This window comes from Monodon monoceros, unplaced genomic scaffold (assembly GCF_005190385.1).
Source record: "Monodon monoceros isolate NGI ecotype Baffin Bay Population unplaced genomic scaffold, NGI_Narwhal_1 Super_Scaffold_17, whole genome shotgun sequence".
Classification (NCBI taxonomy): Eukaryota; Metazoa; Chordata; class Mammalia; order Artiodactyla; family Monodontidae; genus Monodon; species Monodon monoceros.
The window spans coordinates 4,963,476-4,981,357 of NW_021703773.1; the positions used below are offsets into that span (position 1 = coordinate 4,963,476).

General features: G+C 48.8%; 1 protein-coding gene across 7 annotated transcripts in view; it reads right to left on the reverse strand.

Moving 5' to 3' along the window:
• Nucleotides 1-17,882, reverse strand: part of PLEKHA2 (pleckstrin homology domain containing A2) — a 71,002-nt gene that overhangs the window by 23,234 nt on the left and 29,886 nt on the right. For all 7 annotated transcript variants that reach the window (XM_029226537.1, XM_029226536.1, XM_029226533.1 and 4 more), the window contains 3 exons: nt 7,981-8,037; nt 2,014-2,062; nt 509-606 (listed from right to left, as the gene is read on the reverse strand). In XM_029226537.1, the coding sequence (XP_029082370.1) occupies nt 509-606; nt 2,014-2,062; nt 7,981-8,037 (204 nt within the window). The remainder of the gene's footprint in view (nt 1-508; nt 607-2,013; nt 2,063-7,980; nt 8,038-17,882) is intronic.

A 17,882-nucleotide genomic window follows, 5' to 3' on the forward strand; every position in this document is an offset into this window, starting at 1 on the left:
GTTAGCCGAGTCAAGGAAAACAAGAGTCCTCACAGAACAGCCAGTAAACTGGTGCTTATAAACGGAAGGCTTTCCCAGGACAGGTCGGTGGATGGCCTGGACTGGTCCCCAGGTGGCTTCCTAAAGTCAGAAGAGTCTCCCCCAAGCCAGGAACAAGTTCCGACTTCCCTCCTCGTGTGAGTTTCCTTTACTCTGTTTCTCGGAGTCAGCAATCCATTTTCCAGTCCCGCCACATTCTGAATCAGCATCCCAGAATGACCCAAACCATGACCGACCAGGAGCCCTCCCCTCCCAGGAAGCACAAAGGGGACACTCCGTAAACTTCCCCTTGAGCTTGATTCAAACTCAGACTCTCAGCTCAACTTGTGGTTAGTCAGCCAAGGTGTGAGAAGAGGTAGGGGAACTAGTCTGGAACAGGGTCCTGGGAAAGTCCCTGCCGCCATCTGGGTCGTTCCCGTGCGGGGAAGAGGCCCTGACCCCCTCCAGAAAGGAGAAAGATCATACATACAGTGATTTTGCTGGCTTGGTTCAGGGCTTCGACCCAGTCCTTCAGATCTTTCTGGTCATTGGCTTGAAGAAAATACCTCTGCGAGAGGGCGTTGATGACTGCAAAAGGCACGGGGACGAAGAGAGAAGAACCCAGGTCAGAACACACACAACACAGAGACTCCACAAAACTAAGGCGCTTCAACTAGCAGGGCGGAGGATCCCCGCCGCGCAGACGAAGATGCTTCCCACGGTGCAAAGTCACCTGCGTGAATATCTGGGAAGCAGCGGGCTCTCATTTTTAAAAGGTGTGGATTATTCCATTGGCCACAAGACAACAACAATAGCCTTCGTGTGCTGCTGTGCTGGGAGGCAGCTCATCCACCATCCATAAGGCACACGCCTGGACAGCTTTTCAGAGGCACCGAGAGATTGACAGTCGTGATGATACATACATAATTTTGGCCCCAGTGTTCCTAGTTTCCACTGGCACAGCTGACCCAGGTTAGGGGTCTTGTCTGTGGTTGAGAAATGTAACGAAGCTTGCCTGCGATCAAGTCTGTGACCTGGACCTCATTTTCAACCTGGTCTTCCCTCTGAGCACTCCATAAAGTCAACAGTTTACTTCTGGGTTCATTGTTTTGTTTTTTTTTTTAAGATCCGCTGACCACAAGATCTGAGAGTCATGTTGGAGCTTGGTCATGATATTTAAAGGGAGTGGGTGAAAGAGCACAAAAGAAGTTTGAAGCAACCTGGAGTTGGGAAAGGGGACAGATCAAAGGACCATTTTACTTTCCAGGCATAAATAAGCCGGAACTGGAGGACGTGAGCATTGTGGGGTAGACAGAGAGTCCCTTAGTTCATTCATTTATTCATTCAGCAAATATTTAGTGAGTACCCGCTGTGTGCCAGGAACCACACTCTAAGTGCCGGGGATACAGCAAAGACAAAGCAGAGGAGCATCCCTGCCTTCGTGGAGCTCACACTCAGAACCAGAGAGACAGCAGAAGCTATCTGTTAGCATCTGCCCGTAGCACTCAGCACAGCACTGAGAAGGCAGTGGAAGGCAATTAAATACTGATGATTCAATGACCTGCCTCCACTGAGCAGCTCCGCTTCCTGTGTCACTCTCACCGGTCACTCATTTGGCAACAAGACACTCAACAGAACGTTCCTCCTTTTCTATTATCCCCCAACTCCTTCAAGTCTCCACGTTTCCTAAGCACACCGTTACTCTGCTCTGAGATGAAGGTTCCCGAAAACTTCAGGTAGATACCCGGCACCCCGCCCTGCGGAGCCGGGAAAACTGAGACATCACTGGCCCCCGTGCCTCTGTCTCATGTTGTTAACAATCTTTGCAGGGAGACCAAGGAAAGGAGTATCACTTGAGACCCACGGACATGGCTGGGACAGCAGTCACTCACACACACAGGGTGTAAGTCACATGTGGTCACAGGACTGTCTCCACTCAAAAGAGGAAGCTGCTGTAGGAGTGTTCAGAAAACCCATCCTGGGCTCAGTACTTACCAAAGCAAAACGGAGTCTTGGGTTTCTGCTTTGGGGTGGCTATGCTCACCTAAATCAAATGAAAAATAAAAGAAACATGAATATGTTTCCAACAGTGTTGTAAAGTTGTGGGGGGGTTTTTCCTCAAATTTTTTAAATTGGGAAAACTTTATACAAAAAGAAGAGTATATAAAACATATTTGAACATTTTAAGAACTAATAATTAAGTGGAAACCCTGCACTCATCATTCACATCAAGAAATAAGCCACCATCGGTCCTATTTCTTAGAAGCCCTTTGTGTGCCCCTCCCTGATGGAATCCCGTCTTCACCCCTCGGAGATAATCACTATCCTGTTATCTGTGTCGAACCTTCATCCTTGCAAAAACTCTTAAAATCCACTGAGTCCTGAAAAAATTCTCTTTGGACCACAAACATGCACTGACCCCATTCACACGAGCAAGATTCCACTCCTCTCCCAACCACCAACCTGCTCCCTAAACAGCTCTTCGAATTAAAGGTGGAACTGTCACAAATACATAGATTCCAATCAGAGTTCGCAGAAGGGTGAGGCAGCCCCTCACTCACTGCACTGGGACAACTGATCAGTCTCCCTTAACTCTACCCTGACTGTTTCACCATGAAAATAAGCACTTGCCCAGAGAGGGGCCGATGGAATCAGAGAGCATACCCGTATTGAAGCAGAAGGGTTTTTCTATCTCCTGCCGTGTTATCTTGCTTTTTCAAGCCTGCCTCTTACATGTATATTCCTGAGTATGTGCATGTTGTGAGCCCACCTCATTCAGGTTCAAATACACTGAACAAATAAAGGAAAGCATATTCCATCACATGGAATTAGGTGACTGCCCTTGATGGGGGCTGAACCTCACTAGAGCAGGCATCCACCACTGTACCTGGGAATTAAACTTAATACTGCCCGGAATACTCAAGACGGGAACCAAGGTGGCAGCCTATAAAAGATCAAAGCAAGGACAGGCGGTACAGCCTGGGCTTGGTGCCAGAGCACCTGGCCCCCAAACCCAGGAGGCCCAGTTGTCAGACCCCCATTTCCTGTTCTATCAAATAGGGTTAGTAAATCACATTCTCATAGGGCTATGGTGAGGGTTAAATGTGACAGTGCAGGTGAAGCACTTAAGCCATCCTGTCATACAGGAGCTGCTCAACCAAGGAGGGGCTATTTACACCCACTCCACACACCAGTACAAGCCGTGCCGTGCTTGGCACAATGGGCAAAATGCTGAGGGCCTTGTGAGCTTCTCCGGGGCCTAAAAAAATGCAACATTAATAAATATTTAATTAAATGTCTGTATAACATTATATCAACCTCATTGACAAGTATTTAAATAAATGCCTACAAGATGTCACACATTGTCAACTTCATTCACGTTTCAACTAAACATTCACAAAAATCACACTACATTCGAAAATAATTAGTAGCTTCGATTTTCTTGGTTCATAAGAATCCTTGGATGTGCAAGATGACAGCCGAGAAATTAGAGCCAATCATAAATTAAATGAGTTACAGCCAAATCATTCCAAAAGTAAAATGATTTAAATCCTTTCAAATATCTTACAGCCAGACAATTAGAGTCAACGAGGGATGTGAGTGTATCTTGATATGTTTACCATGACGTGAGGTGGAGGACAGAGGGCCTAAGAAAGTGTTTAAATAGTCCCGAAAAACATGAAGATTTATGCAAAGGTAAGCCCCCATATCCTGAGTACAGACACACGCAATGCAAATTCCGTTACATCTTCAGCACTCCCAGGAAGCGTGTGCTGGAGCCTCATGACGTCGAGTCCTGGCCCCCGTGCCATCTTGTTCTCCTGCGATTCAGACCCCAGAATTCAATCTAAGCCACACTGTGTGCCTTTATCCTGTTTGCCTCTGATGCTCTGATCTGTCAGTGACTCATGTGCTTCCTCCTTCAGCATCCGTGTTCCTGCAGGTCCTTGAGCCCACAGCTCCTATGCGTCCTGCCCTTGGTTCCTGTATAACCTTGACCGTCACAGAACTGCCTCGGCCATCCCGGTCCTCAGTACCCACCTATCTCACGGCTGCCCTTCTACCTTTGGCTTTCAAATGGCAGTGAAAAGCTGGGTGCTTCGAGACTTTTCTCTGGCTTATTAGGGGACTTGTTCTTTCTCCCCGACACTGACAATTTATCATCAACAAGAGACAGCACCACTGTGGGCCCTTTCGCCCTGGCTGGGTGACAAACAGGCCCACTCTGACCACAACTTATTACCAGCCTATCCGGGGAGAATGTGCTTATTACCGGAACCCAAGTTTTCAAAGAGATGGCCTGGCTTTTCATTTGTTTTTGTATGTTTATCCAGCGTTCAGTTGGGGGTATGCCGATTACACGCATGCACGTCTATAATTTGCCTCATGGTGACCACAGAAGGATTATTTGGCAAAGCAGCTCTTGCTGAATTAACAGGACGTCAGTTCCAGGTCAGCCCCGATGGGCTGTTGAGCAAGGGTAAGACCCTCAACATCTCTGATCAGCTTCCCGATTGGCAAAGCCAGAGCGGAATGACTTGTCCCCTTCTTAGAGTCCCGGAATGACAAAAGAAGAAAACAAAGTCATAGCTACTGGTTGCTGTGCCCTCCAAGAGAAGGGCCAGGGTTGCAGGGGCGGGGGGGGGGGGGGCGGTCTCACTTACCACGAAGAGGTATAGCTCTGGCCTCCCCCCAGCAGAATCCCTGCCACCTAGGAGGCATAACCCCACTCCTCCCACCCCTACCGTCTGTTGGTAACCAGGACAGGCTGTGCAGCCTTCTTCACAAGAAGTGAAGGAACAGAGGCTCTTGAAGAAGCAGTGTGGCTGACAGGCTGATGCTGGCTGCAGTTACGTAGCTGCACAACGGTGGTTGACCGATGGATCCTCGGTGAGAAGGCAGCGAGAGGCGGTGGGGACGTGAGGGAGGGACGGGCATGGGTCACCCGCAGGGTGACGCAAGCGAGGCCGCCCCACAGCTTGACAGACTCTCAGGAACTTGCTCTTATCAGATCACGCACAGACCACAGGAGCAGCAAAGTCGTGGGACACCGGGGCACTGCTAGCCCGCCCCACCCTGTCTGCCCTCGGCCGGAAGTGGAGCTGGGGCCCCTCTGGCAGAAGCAGCAGCAGCAGGCCACGGTCTCGGAGCTCCGGTGCAGCTCGCAGCCTCCGTGTCCATGGAGACCCTGCCCCACGAGGTGGCATCAAGAGCAGGGGAAGTGGCAGCCACCTACCCAGAGCAGTCGGAGGGGCTCTAAGCTGGGGTCTCTGGACCAGCTTCAGGGAGTCAAGGGGCCCTGAAGCCACAGGCGAAATCAGGGTGTGTGCACACATGCATGATTTACCTGGGAAACGAGACCACGCTTTTCATCAGACTTTAGAAAGGATCCCTGACACCCCGCCCCTGCAAAAGCCAGGAACACTGTTCCAGGAGGGTCTTCATTACAGTTAAGGAAGGGCCAGGCCCTGACAAAACGGAACGTGAGCTGGAGGTGGGACAGTGGGCCTGGCTGTGTGGAAGAGAAGGGCCCCCAGGCAAAGCGGGGAGGTGGGTAGCACCAGAGGCCAGCATCCATTTTTTTCTGGTTTGCCCAAGAATTGGTCCTGCCTCTGTCAAGTCAAGAACCTTTATCTCTGCTGGCCTCTCTGAAGGACTCCATCTTCCCAACACCAGCCTGCAAGAAGGAGCACGCCTGAACGAAGAGGCCACACAGACACTCCGGCCAGGCTGCCACTGCTGGGTAAACGCTTTCCTCGGGGAGGGAACACCTAGGGGTTAACAAGAAGTAACCCGGAACGCTGAATGTGATACCAGCGGCCGGCTAAATGTTTTTCTGGGAAAACCCCTGCTTTCTGACATTGGGTCAGGCAGCAGTTAAAGGCTCTCGTCTCTGTGAAACCTGACCCAGTGGCAGCTGTGGGTTTTGCAAAACCCATCCAGTCCTGCCTCTCCTGTCCATGAAGGGTGAAAGGCAGGACCATCCCTGCTAAATGACGGCAGCCTCCCAAGCTGAGAATTCTAGAAACCCTCATCTGAGCTATGTTTATACATCACGATTCTGCAGGAGACTGTATTCACTCTTCTCCCATTAGGAAAAACAACAACGACAAAACCCTCTCAAACAGTAGAGGGTTTGGAGTTTCATTAATATTGAGGTTCTCTGCTCCCCGCTCTCTGAATCCTCTTTCTTTGAACCTCCAAACGAAATGACCTAATGAGCTCTCAGCAAGACAGGACAGAAGAGGGGAGGGCCCAGGCCTCCGACCTCTGGGCCGGGAGGCGGCCACATTCTAACCACAAGGCATGCAAATTGCCTGCTTCCACAGGCCCTTCCCCCTCCGCAGGTCCTTCCCTGCTCCCTCTAAGGCGCTCAGACACTGCCTGCAGCTTCTGCCTTGGCACCCGGCTGTGTCTGCCAGACTCTGGCCTGCAGCCCCTGCAGCTGCTCCCACCTCCGGCCCAGCTGAGATGGAGGGCTGCCCAAGGACTCCCGAAGCCTGTTACAAAAAGGAGCCAGGGGCCACTCAGATCAGGGCCTCATCCCCCCTGAGGATGGGAGAACGTGGACAAGGAAGCCGAGGTCCCCAAGAGACTTGACGTGAGGGGTGTGTGAGGAGAGCGGGCCTTCCGGAACCTCGGTCCTGGCTGGGCGCCACCTGGCTCTCCTCACTGGACAGAGCTCCTCTTTCTAACGAGGCTCTAAATCTCCCGGCCCTTTTTTTTTTTTTTTTTTTTTATCACTGCTGCACCACAGTTCAGCGCTGGTGCCTGCTCCAGGGAGGGGCCACTAAACAAAGCTGAATTCAGCAGCTACGTCTGGGCATCAGCAAGCAGCCCCAGGCCCCACCCAGGTCTCAGCACGGAAGAGGGGCTGCTCTCGCCCTGTCTGTGCAAACAGGACCAGGGGACGGACTGTCGGCCTGCCTGCCGGACCCTCCAGCCCTTATCTGGCCGCTGAATGGCTTCCTGGCTCATCTGGGAACGTCCTCGGGGCGCTCGTAGCCTCCCCGCCACAGTGATCCAGTGACCATGTTCTAGAGACCCCCTCAACACTCCCCCCAAGTTGGTCAGTTACTAAGCCCAGCCCTGTAGTTGAAAGGTGTCAGGGACATTTAGTTGTTAATGATCCATGCATTTTATGACACAGGCCCAATGATTAACGCTACTTGGGTATTGGGTCAACATGAAGTGCCTCTGCTGTGCCATCAGCGAACCTACCAAGAACCAAGTGTGTGAAAAGAAGAACAATAACAATAAAAAGACACAAAATGTTAAGACTAGGAAGTCATCACAGGTCAATAACTATTTAAATAAATAAAAATGTTAGACACTGAATTCACCGCTATATCCTTATATTAAATTCCTTTTTTCCTTTATTAATTATTTTTTTGCAATTGCCAATGCACTGGAAGATGAAAAATATACTTCAACCCACGCTTTTGGTTTGACCACGTGTCTGTTGTTGTTAAACATTAAATATCATTCTGAAAACACAGTGATTTAATTATAATTTAACTTTTGGCCCTTCAATGAAATGCATATAATTCCAGTGCAGCCCTCACTCCTTGTGAGCCACGCCAGTGGAACCATGCCATTCGGGAGAATCCTTTTCAGTCACCAGGTTTTTTGTTGTTGTGTTCCTTTTTGTCCCGATTGCAAAAACAAAGTCACGTCCCACTCTTCCCTCCACCCCCCATCCCTCCTTAGCGGGAGCTGGCAGCATCACTGACTGCTGGGTGCCAGGAGTGAGAGGCCGCAGGCCACCCTCCAAGAACCTGCTGACCACACGCCACCCCGCCCCAGTCAGCCACAAGCTTCCACGGGCCACCGCGGAAGGGGAGCACTTTATGGCCAAGCAACATCCCCAGATGCCAATGCCCGACGTGTGACGCTTCCTCTGGTTTACATCCTCAACCTACTCACGGACCATGAATCCCCAGAGCTCCAGGCCAACGTTACCTTCGAGATGTAGGTCAGCTGCAAAGATCCGACGGCTCCTGCCCCAACTGCCAGGTTCTGAAACACACATGTTTTGGGTTTTAAGAAGGATGCTATCTGAGGCAGTGAAGCACGACTAAGAGTCAGAAGACCAAGATTCTGGTTCCGTTGATGCCATTTTCTGGCTTTGCAACCTTGAGCAAGTCACCTACCTATTGCTTTTTTGATTTTTTATTTTATATTGGACTACAGTTGATTAATAATGTTGTGTTCGTTTCAGGTGTACAGCAAAGTGATTCAGTTACACATATACATGTATCTCTTCTTTTTCAAATTCTTTTCCCAATTAGGTTGTTACAGAGTATCGAGCAGAGTTCCCTGTGCTACACAGTAGGTCCTTGTTGGTTATCCTTTTCAAATATAGCAGTGTGTTCCTGTCAGTCCCAGACTCCCTAACTATCCCTTTCCCCTACCCTTCCCCCCTAGTAACCATAAGTTCATTCCCTAGTCACTTACCTATTCTTCAGCTCACTTTCCTCGTCTGTAAAATAGTGATAATTCTTGCTGTGGGTATGTGGACTTAACACTTCCCTTGGCCTCATTTATTATAGAGAGGTATTCTAGTACAGTGGTTAAAATTGGGGGCTCCACCATTTGACTGTGAATAAGTTCCTTCACCGCTAAGCCTCAGTTTTCCCTTTGTAAAAAAAGGGATAATGATAGTACCTTCCTCACCAGACAGTTCTAAGGATGAGTTAATAGATTTACACCACCTGGAAGTGTCCCTGGTATATAGATGACCCTGAACAAGTGTTAGCTATTTTATATATATATATATATATATATATATATATATATATAAAATTCTTCAAATTCAAATTCTTTTCTTAACAAATAGGGTACAGGTTCACACAATATAGGAAAAAAAGAAAAGAAAAAAACATAGCTGTTCAGTCTATTTCAAAGGACACTTATGAGTACCAAATGGAATGATGTCCATACACTATAAAACACTAAGTCAGTGCACTGTTAAATATCAAGAAACTCACAGGCACCTTGTCTGGCCATATTCCACCCTGGCACAATCTCTTCAGCTTTCTAACTTCTCCACTGTCAGAAATGAAGGGATGAAGTCACACGGGCGGTAGCGTACCAAAAAAATGGCCAAGATGAGAAATCACAGCTGTGGAGTTTCTCACTTATAACTTGGCAAATCCAATCCCACAGGGACCTGAGGTTTCCATAGTTCCTGGTGGCCTCTTCAACTGCTGCCATAGGCCTCAGAGAATAACCTGGAAGCCCTCATTTTGAAGACCTGGTGTCTTCTCAAAGCAATAAACAGAGGCAAACCTAGGACGATGGGGATTTAGTAAACTTCCCAAAGGGTCAATGGTGAAATGACCCGTCATTCCAGGAAACTGCCCTTAAGAAATACCTCAGGTGGCAGGGAAGTGTCCTTCTAGGCCCAATTACCTAAATTAACATGCATCACTTGAAGCAAAGGCAATGTGTGAAGTTTCCTATTCACAAGAAAATGGATGGGGATAAAACCACGACAAAAGGATTCTCAGAGCTCAAGAAATTTAGAGAGAAATCTAGAAAGGCCATCTTCCCCCTTTTGCAAATGAGGCCATAAATCTAAAAGCTGCTTTTGAGTAGCTGATTTAGCATTTTGAATATGGACAATTAGATTTACACATTTGTTTTAACTACGTAGTGATTGCATTTGTTTTTTGGGGGTTTTTTTAGAAAAATCTCTATTGGGGGCTTCCCTGGTGGCGCAGGGGTTGAGAGTCCGCCTGCCAATGCAGGGGACACGGGTTCGTGTCCCGGTCCGGGAAGATCCCACATGCCACAGAGCGGCTGGGCCCGTGAGCCATGGCCGCTGAGCCTGCGCGTCCGGAGCCTGTGCTCCGCAACGGGAGAGGCCACAACAGTGAGAGGCCCGCGTACTGAAAAAAAAAAAAAAAAAAAAAAAAAGAAAAATCTCTATTGGGTAATGACAGATAGACCTTGTATCCCCAAATCAGAGTCCATAAAGGAGCCACAGCACCCCAAAAGGCCAGTGAGCAGCTGACACTGCCCCGGAGGAGGCTGTGAACCACCCTAGGCCTCTGCTGGATACTGGGCGCCTGGCCCTCCCCCAGCCCCTGTTCTGCACTTGAGGAAAGTGACTCATGAGTGAGGGGATTTGCTCAAGGTCACACAACTGGCTCGGGTCTCCTGACTTCCACGCTGATACCCTAGACGCAGCACACTGTCATTTCAAACCCTTGAGCGTCTGGAATTCCACCTGAGACATTATCGCCCTAGGACCTCAGGCAAGTTTCTCTACCTATAAAATGGGGCTCATCCGACCCGTTCCCTAGGCTTGTTGTGAGAGTTACATAAGAATAAACAGCGCAGGCCCAGCAAAGGGCAGCTCCCATCCCCGGCCCAGAGCGCTAATTACAAGACGCAGATGCCAAGTCTCAGAGCCACTCTTGCTCAACTTGCTTTCCTCACCCCAAACCGCAGCCTGAAGGCCTCCAGAGCCTTAGCCTGAATTACAAGCGATGAAGTGGGATTTGGGGAGCCACTCAGACACTAACCTGTGCGTCCTGCCAGATATAAGCTGATCCCATTCCAACGACTTCTCCCCCCTACCCTCCAGAGGGAGGGCAGCTCCACCCTCAGCCCCTGCCCCCCTGAACTCTCCCGCTTCAGAGACAAGGCCACATCAGTCTCCCGGCCCAGCTACCCTCGGACGGGGGTGTCCCCACGCCCCTCACCACGGCCCACCCTCGGCCTGCCTGCTCCTAGGCTCACAGGCACCTCCCTCCTCCATGAGGAGCCAGGAAAATCTGACGCATGTCTGAAAATGCAGCTTCCCCCCACCTTCCTCCCCACCCAGGGGGAAGTGAGTGACAGGAGAAAACAGCGCCAAGATCACAGAGGCTTGATCCAGACGGATGGCTCAGTGTCCGCTCCGACTGCTGGACCTCGGAGATGAATGACAACAGCTCGCTGCCAGGATGGCGGCCCCGGGCAGACACTTCCCGGGCCAGGAAGAATGTGCCAGCTGCCTGAGCAGAGGGCTTCGCAGCCAGATGTCAGGGCAGGATCACCAGGGCCCAGCGCCTGGGGAGGGCCAGGTGTCAGAGCCCAGGCGAGCACCATGTCCTCCGGGGAAAGGACGGGAGGCCCTGCCTTCGCAAAGCCTTGTTGTCTACCGCGGCAGCCTGCCCTGCCCTCCCACCCCCGCCTGAATTCGTGCACGCCATCCTCCAACTTTGGTGCACATCAGCCTCTCCCGGGGAGCCTGTTTTAAAAGGCCCAGGCTTAAGCCTCACCCGGAAAAACAATGAATCAGAATCAAGTGGAATATGGTCAGAAAGTGCACATTCATTTTTCAAGCATCCCCTAAATAGGCCCAAGTTTGAGAACACCGGTCTACATGACAAAGTCTAGCCCTGGATTTTTTGTTGTTTCTGGCCACACCGTGCGGCTTGCGGGATTTTAGTTCCCCGACCGGGGATCGAAACCATGCCCCCCTGCCGTAGAAGTGCGGAGTCCTAACCACTGGACCGCCAGGGAAGCCCCCAGCCCTGAGTTTTGTATTGGAGTGTATTTTACTGTGAGTTTAAGTCTCTTCTTGCTAGATTTTAAGCACTCTGAGGACATGAGTAGCATCTTATTCCTCTACCCAGGAGACAACTCGATTTTTAAATGAAAACACAATTTGCATGGTGGTTAAGTTCCCAAACCAGTCCTTAAGAGCCTGCTACCCTCATAGGATACTGGACAACCAGCACAGCTTCTCTCTACCACTGGCAAACATTGTGCCTTCGGGAAGACCTGTTCAAGTTCGAACTTGGGTGTCACTTGAGTCTGCAGTTCCCCTGTCCTGGGGCAGGGTTCCTGTGGGACAGGAACTGGGTGCAGGGGAGAGCGAAAGGAAAGGGTCCCCAGTAGAAGGGAGTCAAGGACCTGGGGGAGGGAGTTGAGGAAGGGGTTAGGGAGGGGCCAGCAGACGGGGAGTGGAGACAGAGGTTGGTGGGGAGACTGCCTGTACGGATCACCTGGGGACGTTTTCATACAAAGAATGCCCATGCTTCATTCCAGGGTTTTAACATAAAGGGTAGGGCCCAGGCACCTGTATGTTTTTAAAGCTCGAAGGTGATTCCACCCCACGGCCAGGTCTCAGGCCCCCAGTTGCAGACTCTGGCTGGGCCTGCTGACTCTGCACTGGAGACCCAGCAGCGGGTGAGAAAGGCCAGTCACCCCGTCGTTGCACCATCACCAAGAGGGAAGAGGAAGACGCCAGGGCAGTGGGCAGAGAGGGGAAAAGGAGATCCCAGCCCCACGCTGGGTGTCTGTGAGTCAGGAGCAGCCTGTCCATTTCTGGGGCTTCTAAATTTTCTGGAACAACGTAGGGCATAAGGCACGTTCCTATTTAATGGTGGATGGTTTTAGGAAGGCGCGGCCAACCCTTGCTTTCTGCTCAAGGGTTCTCCTGCCACCAAGGGCCTCAAGGGAGCTCCCACTCCCTTAACTGGGAAGCAGGGGGTTGATTCTTTCCCATCACCAAGGAAGGAGCTGAGGTGCCCACAGAGATGTGACACACCTCCCAGGGGAAGCCTTTTTGCTAGAAGCAACATTGTTTCTTGAAAGAGAAAAATGTCCCCATCTTCTAGTGAGAGTAACAAGAACACAGAAATGACCAGAAGACCTATCTACAGATTCCTAAATTCATGGAATGTCAGCGCCAGAGGGTTCTACCCCATCATTCACCACGAGTCCTCTAAGCCTCACCTTGAGGAAATGACTTCCTCAAGCAGCCGAGTGAAGACAGACAGAGGTCCTAACTCCCAGAGTCAATCGGGTGCTTTGGCAAAGCACAGCCCGAGAAAGGAAGGCGGAAACTGACAGATGTTTCGAGTCTGTTTTGCACCAAGCCTGCTGCACACTGTCAGTTCATCCTAACAACCCATTTCACAGATGAGGAAAGTCGGGATGGAGCAGGAGGAGCAAGTGCTCCGGGTCACATGGGTACTGTGGGTAGTCAGGCGAGGATTTGAACCCAGCCCTTGTTGATTCTCAAATACCACGCACTTTCCTTTATACCAGGCCACCTCCTGTGAGACAGTCCTTCACATCTACCAGGACCTGCTCATTATCTAAGAGTTGATTATCACCGAAAGGTAAATACAAGAGCCGGACCAGCAGGGTTACACCAAGACGCCCTAAACAGTTGCCCAAACTGGGCAGGGCAAGAACTAGTCAAACTGGCTCTTGGGTGCCAAACTCCAAAAGACCAGGATTCAGAGAGCGAACAGGGGGAAGGAGAGATGCTGGGCCTTCTGACCTTCTCCTATGTGTCTCCTGGGTGCCTGGCAGACAGTCAGGACCTTAAACTCAATAAGCCCACTCCTCACACCTTTCCTCAACACAGCCTCCAACACATTTGCCTCAAACTCAATCATCACGTCCCCTCCAAGCTCTAAATGATTCCCTCCCCAACCTCCCCACGTCCATCAGCAGCTCCACATTCTCCCACAGTCAACCAGGTTACCACGCCTTTGACCACTGAACTTCGCCCTTCGGTCAGTCACCAAGCCTGCCACCGTCTTCCTTCAATCGGCCTTTAGATCTGTCTGTCCCTTCCTCTCTGTTCCCACTGCACCACCACCGTGCAGACACCCCAGGAAAATCCAGGACAAATTCCTCACTGTCTTCCCCAATTCCAGGCCCTCCCATTTCCCCGCCCATCCTGATGTCACTGCCAGAACAAACGTGAACAAATAGCACCTCTGTAGTGCTTTAGAGTTTATCAAAGCACTCTCCCATTCATTACTTTATTTAATCTTCACAGCAACAATGTCAGAGGTAGAGACAACAGAGGCTCAAAAAAAGGGGTGTTTCCCAATTAACGTGTTCATCAAGTTGTCCTGTGCTTGGCTGATGTAACTAAACAGGATGGGTTCTGAAGCAAAATCTGATATGCAGCCCTTCTCACAAACACACAGTTGCCTGCTTTGCCTTAGAGACATTTTTTAAAATAATAAAATGGCATTTTTTTGTATATAAATAGATATATAACTATATAAAAAGAGATGTATATAATAGATACACTAAACAAATGCTGAAGGTTACAATCTAAAGCAAAACTTAACGACAATATAACCGAAGACAAGTTTTAAGAAAACTTAGAACAGTCATCCCCATGGTTCTGCATTAGTAAAACCTCTGCTAAGTTTCATAGCTTCCACCTCTTCAGCTCCTTGGACTTTAATACCCAGTAGTGCTAGCTATTAACATGATTGCCCCAAAGTGCTTCTTAATTTTTACTTCTTTTTAATTTAAACAAAGTACATCTTGTTATAAAAACGAGAATCGCCCTAAAGAGTAAGATTCCTATAGAAAGCGCATAAAACAAAATTACACTTACAGTATTTTATATTAACTCTCGAAAAGTCCATACAACATTTTAATTCTAAAACCATTAATTTAATAATAATTTACCCTAAGCAGAATTTGCATTTTGATGAAAAAAAAAAAAAAGATCTGTTGCTCGAAATCTTCTTTTTGGAGTTTTTTTCCCCAAAGGAATTCTGCATTCTACGCTAACCCAGTATGGACAAAAACAGGCCAGAAATTCCACTTAACCCTTGAAATCATGTGTCTCCATGGATAGTTAATATACCAATTACATAAAATCCATGAATTAACAACACTTTGCCCCCCAAACTGATAAAGATCTGAAAGTTATCATGATGGTTACATGTGCTGAGAATATATATCTCTGGACAGACACACAAGAACCTGGAAACCCTGGCTGCCTCTAGTTAGGGGACCTGTGACTGGGGGCCAGGAGTGGAAGGGAGACACATGTCACTAAATCAGCTTTCCCACATTTAGAATTTTATACCATGTGTATGTATTGGCCTTTTTTTTTTTTTTTTTTTTTGCGGTGCGCGGGCCTCTCACTGCTTTGGCCTCTCCCGTTGTGGAGCACAGGCTCCGGACGTGCAGGCTCAGCGGCCATGGCTCACGGACCCAGCCGCTCCACGGCATGTGGGATCTTCCCGGACCGGGGCACGAACCCGTGTGCCCTGCGTCGGCAGGCGGACTCTCAACCACTGCGCCGCCAGGGAAGCCCTTGGCCATTTTTTAAAGAAAGTTATCATCCTGCTTCTTGGCATTTTGACTTTCTTGGCAGGTTTAGCATATGATGCAAAAATCTTTTAAACATTGTTGGATTTCAGCCAAATTTTGCTCAAAGAGGTTTCTGATACAGAAAATGCAATTTTTTAAAAAATAGCAATTTTCACCCAGCCTTTAAGGCAAAACTATTGTCCATTCCATGTTATATGTTAATATCATTTTCTACCACTCTTCTGTATTCTTTCTACTAAAATGTAGCCAAATATCCATCTTTTTGTAATACTGCTGAAGCTCTTTGCACCTTTCAGTGGAAAGAACGGCTTTCAGCTTTAAAAAAAAAAAAAAAAAAAAAAGCAAAAAGCAAAGGGCTTTTATCGGGGCCCCAGAGTTATGAGGAGAAATGCTATCTTTTTGGATATTATGATGATTCATAATTCACATTATGGCCTTTGTAAAGTAAAAGTATCTTGAGTATTTACTGGCAAAAGAGAGAAAATACAATCTACAGAGTAAATCTGACAAGGACAACTATCTAGTGCAATATTGTTTTCATGCTTCTGTTTATCCTTTGTTCGGGACAATATAATTTAGTCTCGCAATTACCTATCCACGTGGGCATCACAAGAGTTGTACGTAAGCATCGCCGTGCAACTAAAACATAGTTGGTTACTCGGTCGGTAATAAAGTAGAGCAGGCCAATTAAGAAATTTCACCTTTTCTGTCATGATAGGGACCAACATTAAATTAAATACATGTGCTGGTGCCATAATATCATTGTAATGTTTGGCAGGAAATCCAGCCAATGTTTGTCTCTATTCAGGAATTATCTGTGTGCTTGATATTGTCAGCAGATTGATTTTTAAATGCATGAAACAAATCAGGGGCCATAATCAATAGTATTGAAGCTTTCCATTTATAGGGTCCTTTTTAGCTAATGGGTTTCATCCTCTATCTGTTTGGTGCCACCACTGCCTGGATTAAAAAAACCTTGATTTCATACTTTATCATATGGATTCTAAATTCCATCAGGCACTCAAGGCTGTACCTGGTCCAGCACGCTGACCCCCCACACGCACGCACCACCATCCCGCCAGTGGACGTGCCGCTGGCCTCCTAAATCTGCCGTTTTGCTGCAGCTCTGCTTCCAAGGGCTGTCCTCAGGTTAGTGGATCCATTCCGTCCCCCTGCGTAGAGCCAAGACCATGACCGTCCACAGTGCGGTGTGCGAAGCCAGCTCCCTTGGGACCACTCTTGGGCCTGACTCACGGCAGGTCCCCCGGGGCATCTGGCTAAGCCTTTGCCGACTTCGGCCTGAGCTCAGACCCTCGTCGGGCTCCCTCCCCTTCCCTGTCCTGCTTCCCAGTTCTCTCCTTAAAAAAGAACTTTCCACAAATCCTTGCCTCGGTGAGTCCCGGTCTCAGGGTCTCCTTCTGGGGAATTGAAGCCTGAACACCCTCCAAGCAGACGAGCTCGCCTTCCCTCCTGGGCGCTGCCTCTGTCCCATAGTGACGCTGCTTCCCTCACAGGTGCCCTCCTGCCCCCTTGGGCTGTGCTTAGGACAAGGCGCCTAACAGTCAAGTGAGGTACTATAAGTGAGAACGCTTCAAACCTGTAAAATGCGCTACAAACGTGAATCGCTAGTAGCAATAATGACTCTAACCTCGCTCATCCTTGCAGACCTGGATCTAAGCCACCCCTCCTTGAAGGGGTGCCCTGCAGCTCTCTCTCCCTGCCGCAATTTTATCTAATCCTCTATATCCTCACTTACAGTGCAAGCTCCATGAAGGCCCAGGCTTTGTCTTATGCACCATTGCAGCCTCAGCATCTAGGCTGATGCCTGGCACAGGGGGCATATTTAGCAAACATGTGTTAAATAATGATGCTGAATTCAAAGGTCTTGCTCTAGTCTCAGCCCCTTGGGAAACAGAAGGGCAAAAAGCCGGGTTAAGGATCACCCAAAGTGCCTACGATGACATGCCTAACGTACAAAACAACTCAGTGGCAGAGCCAGGACCTCATCCTTGATCTCTTGTCTCCCAGGCCTGGGACCGTTCCATCTGAGACTCCACCTCCAGGCTCTACATCTTCCCTGGACCGCAGGGGAAAACTGCAACCCCTTCTCCTTCACCCAAACTATTGGCATCTGGGCTGTTCACTTTAATGATACGCTACCTTGTTATAAAGACGGACTGGGTGACTTCCTTGGTGGCACAGTGGTTAAGAATCCGCCTGCCAATGCAGGGGACACAGGTTCGATTCCCTGGCCCGCGAAGATCCCACATGCTGCGGAGCAGCTAAGCCCGTGCGCCACAACTACTGAGCCTGCGCTCTAGAGCCTGTGAGCCACAACTACTGAGCCCATGCGCCACAACTACTGAAGTCCGTGCGTCTAGAGCCCGTGCTCTGCAACGAAGAGTAGCTCCCGCTCACTGCAACTAGAGAAAGCCTGTGTGCAGCAACGAAGACCCAAAGCAGCCAAAAATAAATAAATGAATGAATTTTAAAAATTTATTTTAAAATAATAAATAAAGAGGGACTGGGATTTTTAGCACTGTAGGGTTTTGTTTTTCGTTTTTGTTGTTTACCAGTAAATTTATTTTATTTTTTTATTGAAGTATAGTTGATTTACACTGTTGTGTTAATTTCTGTTGTACAGCAAAGTGATTCAGTTATACGTGTATATATATATACATTCTTTTTTTTAACATATTCTTTTCCATTGTGGTTTATCACAGGATACTGAATACAGTTCTCTGGGCTACACAGTAGGACCTTGT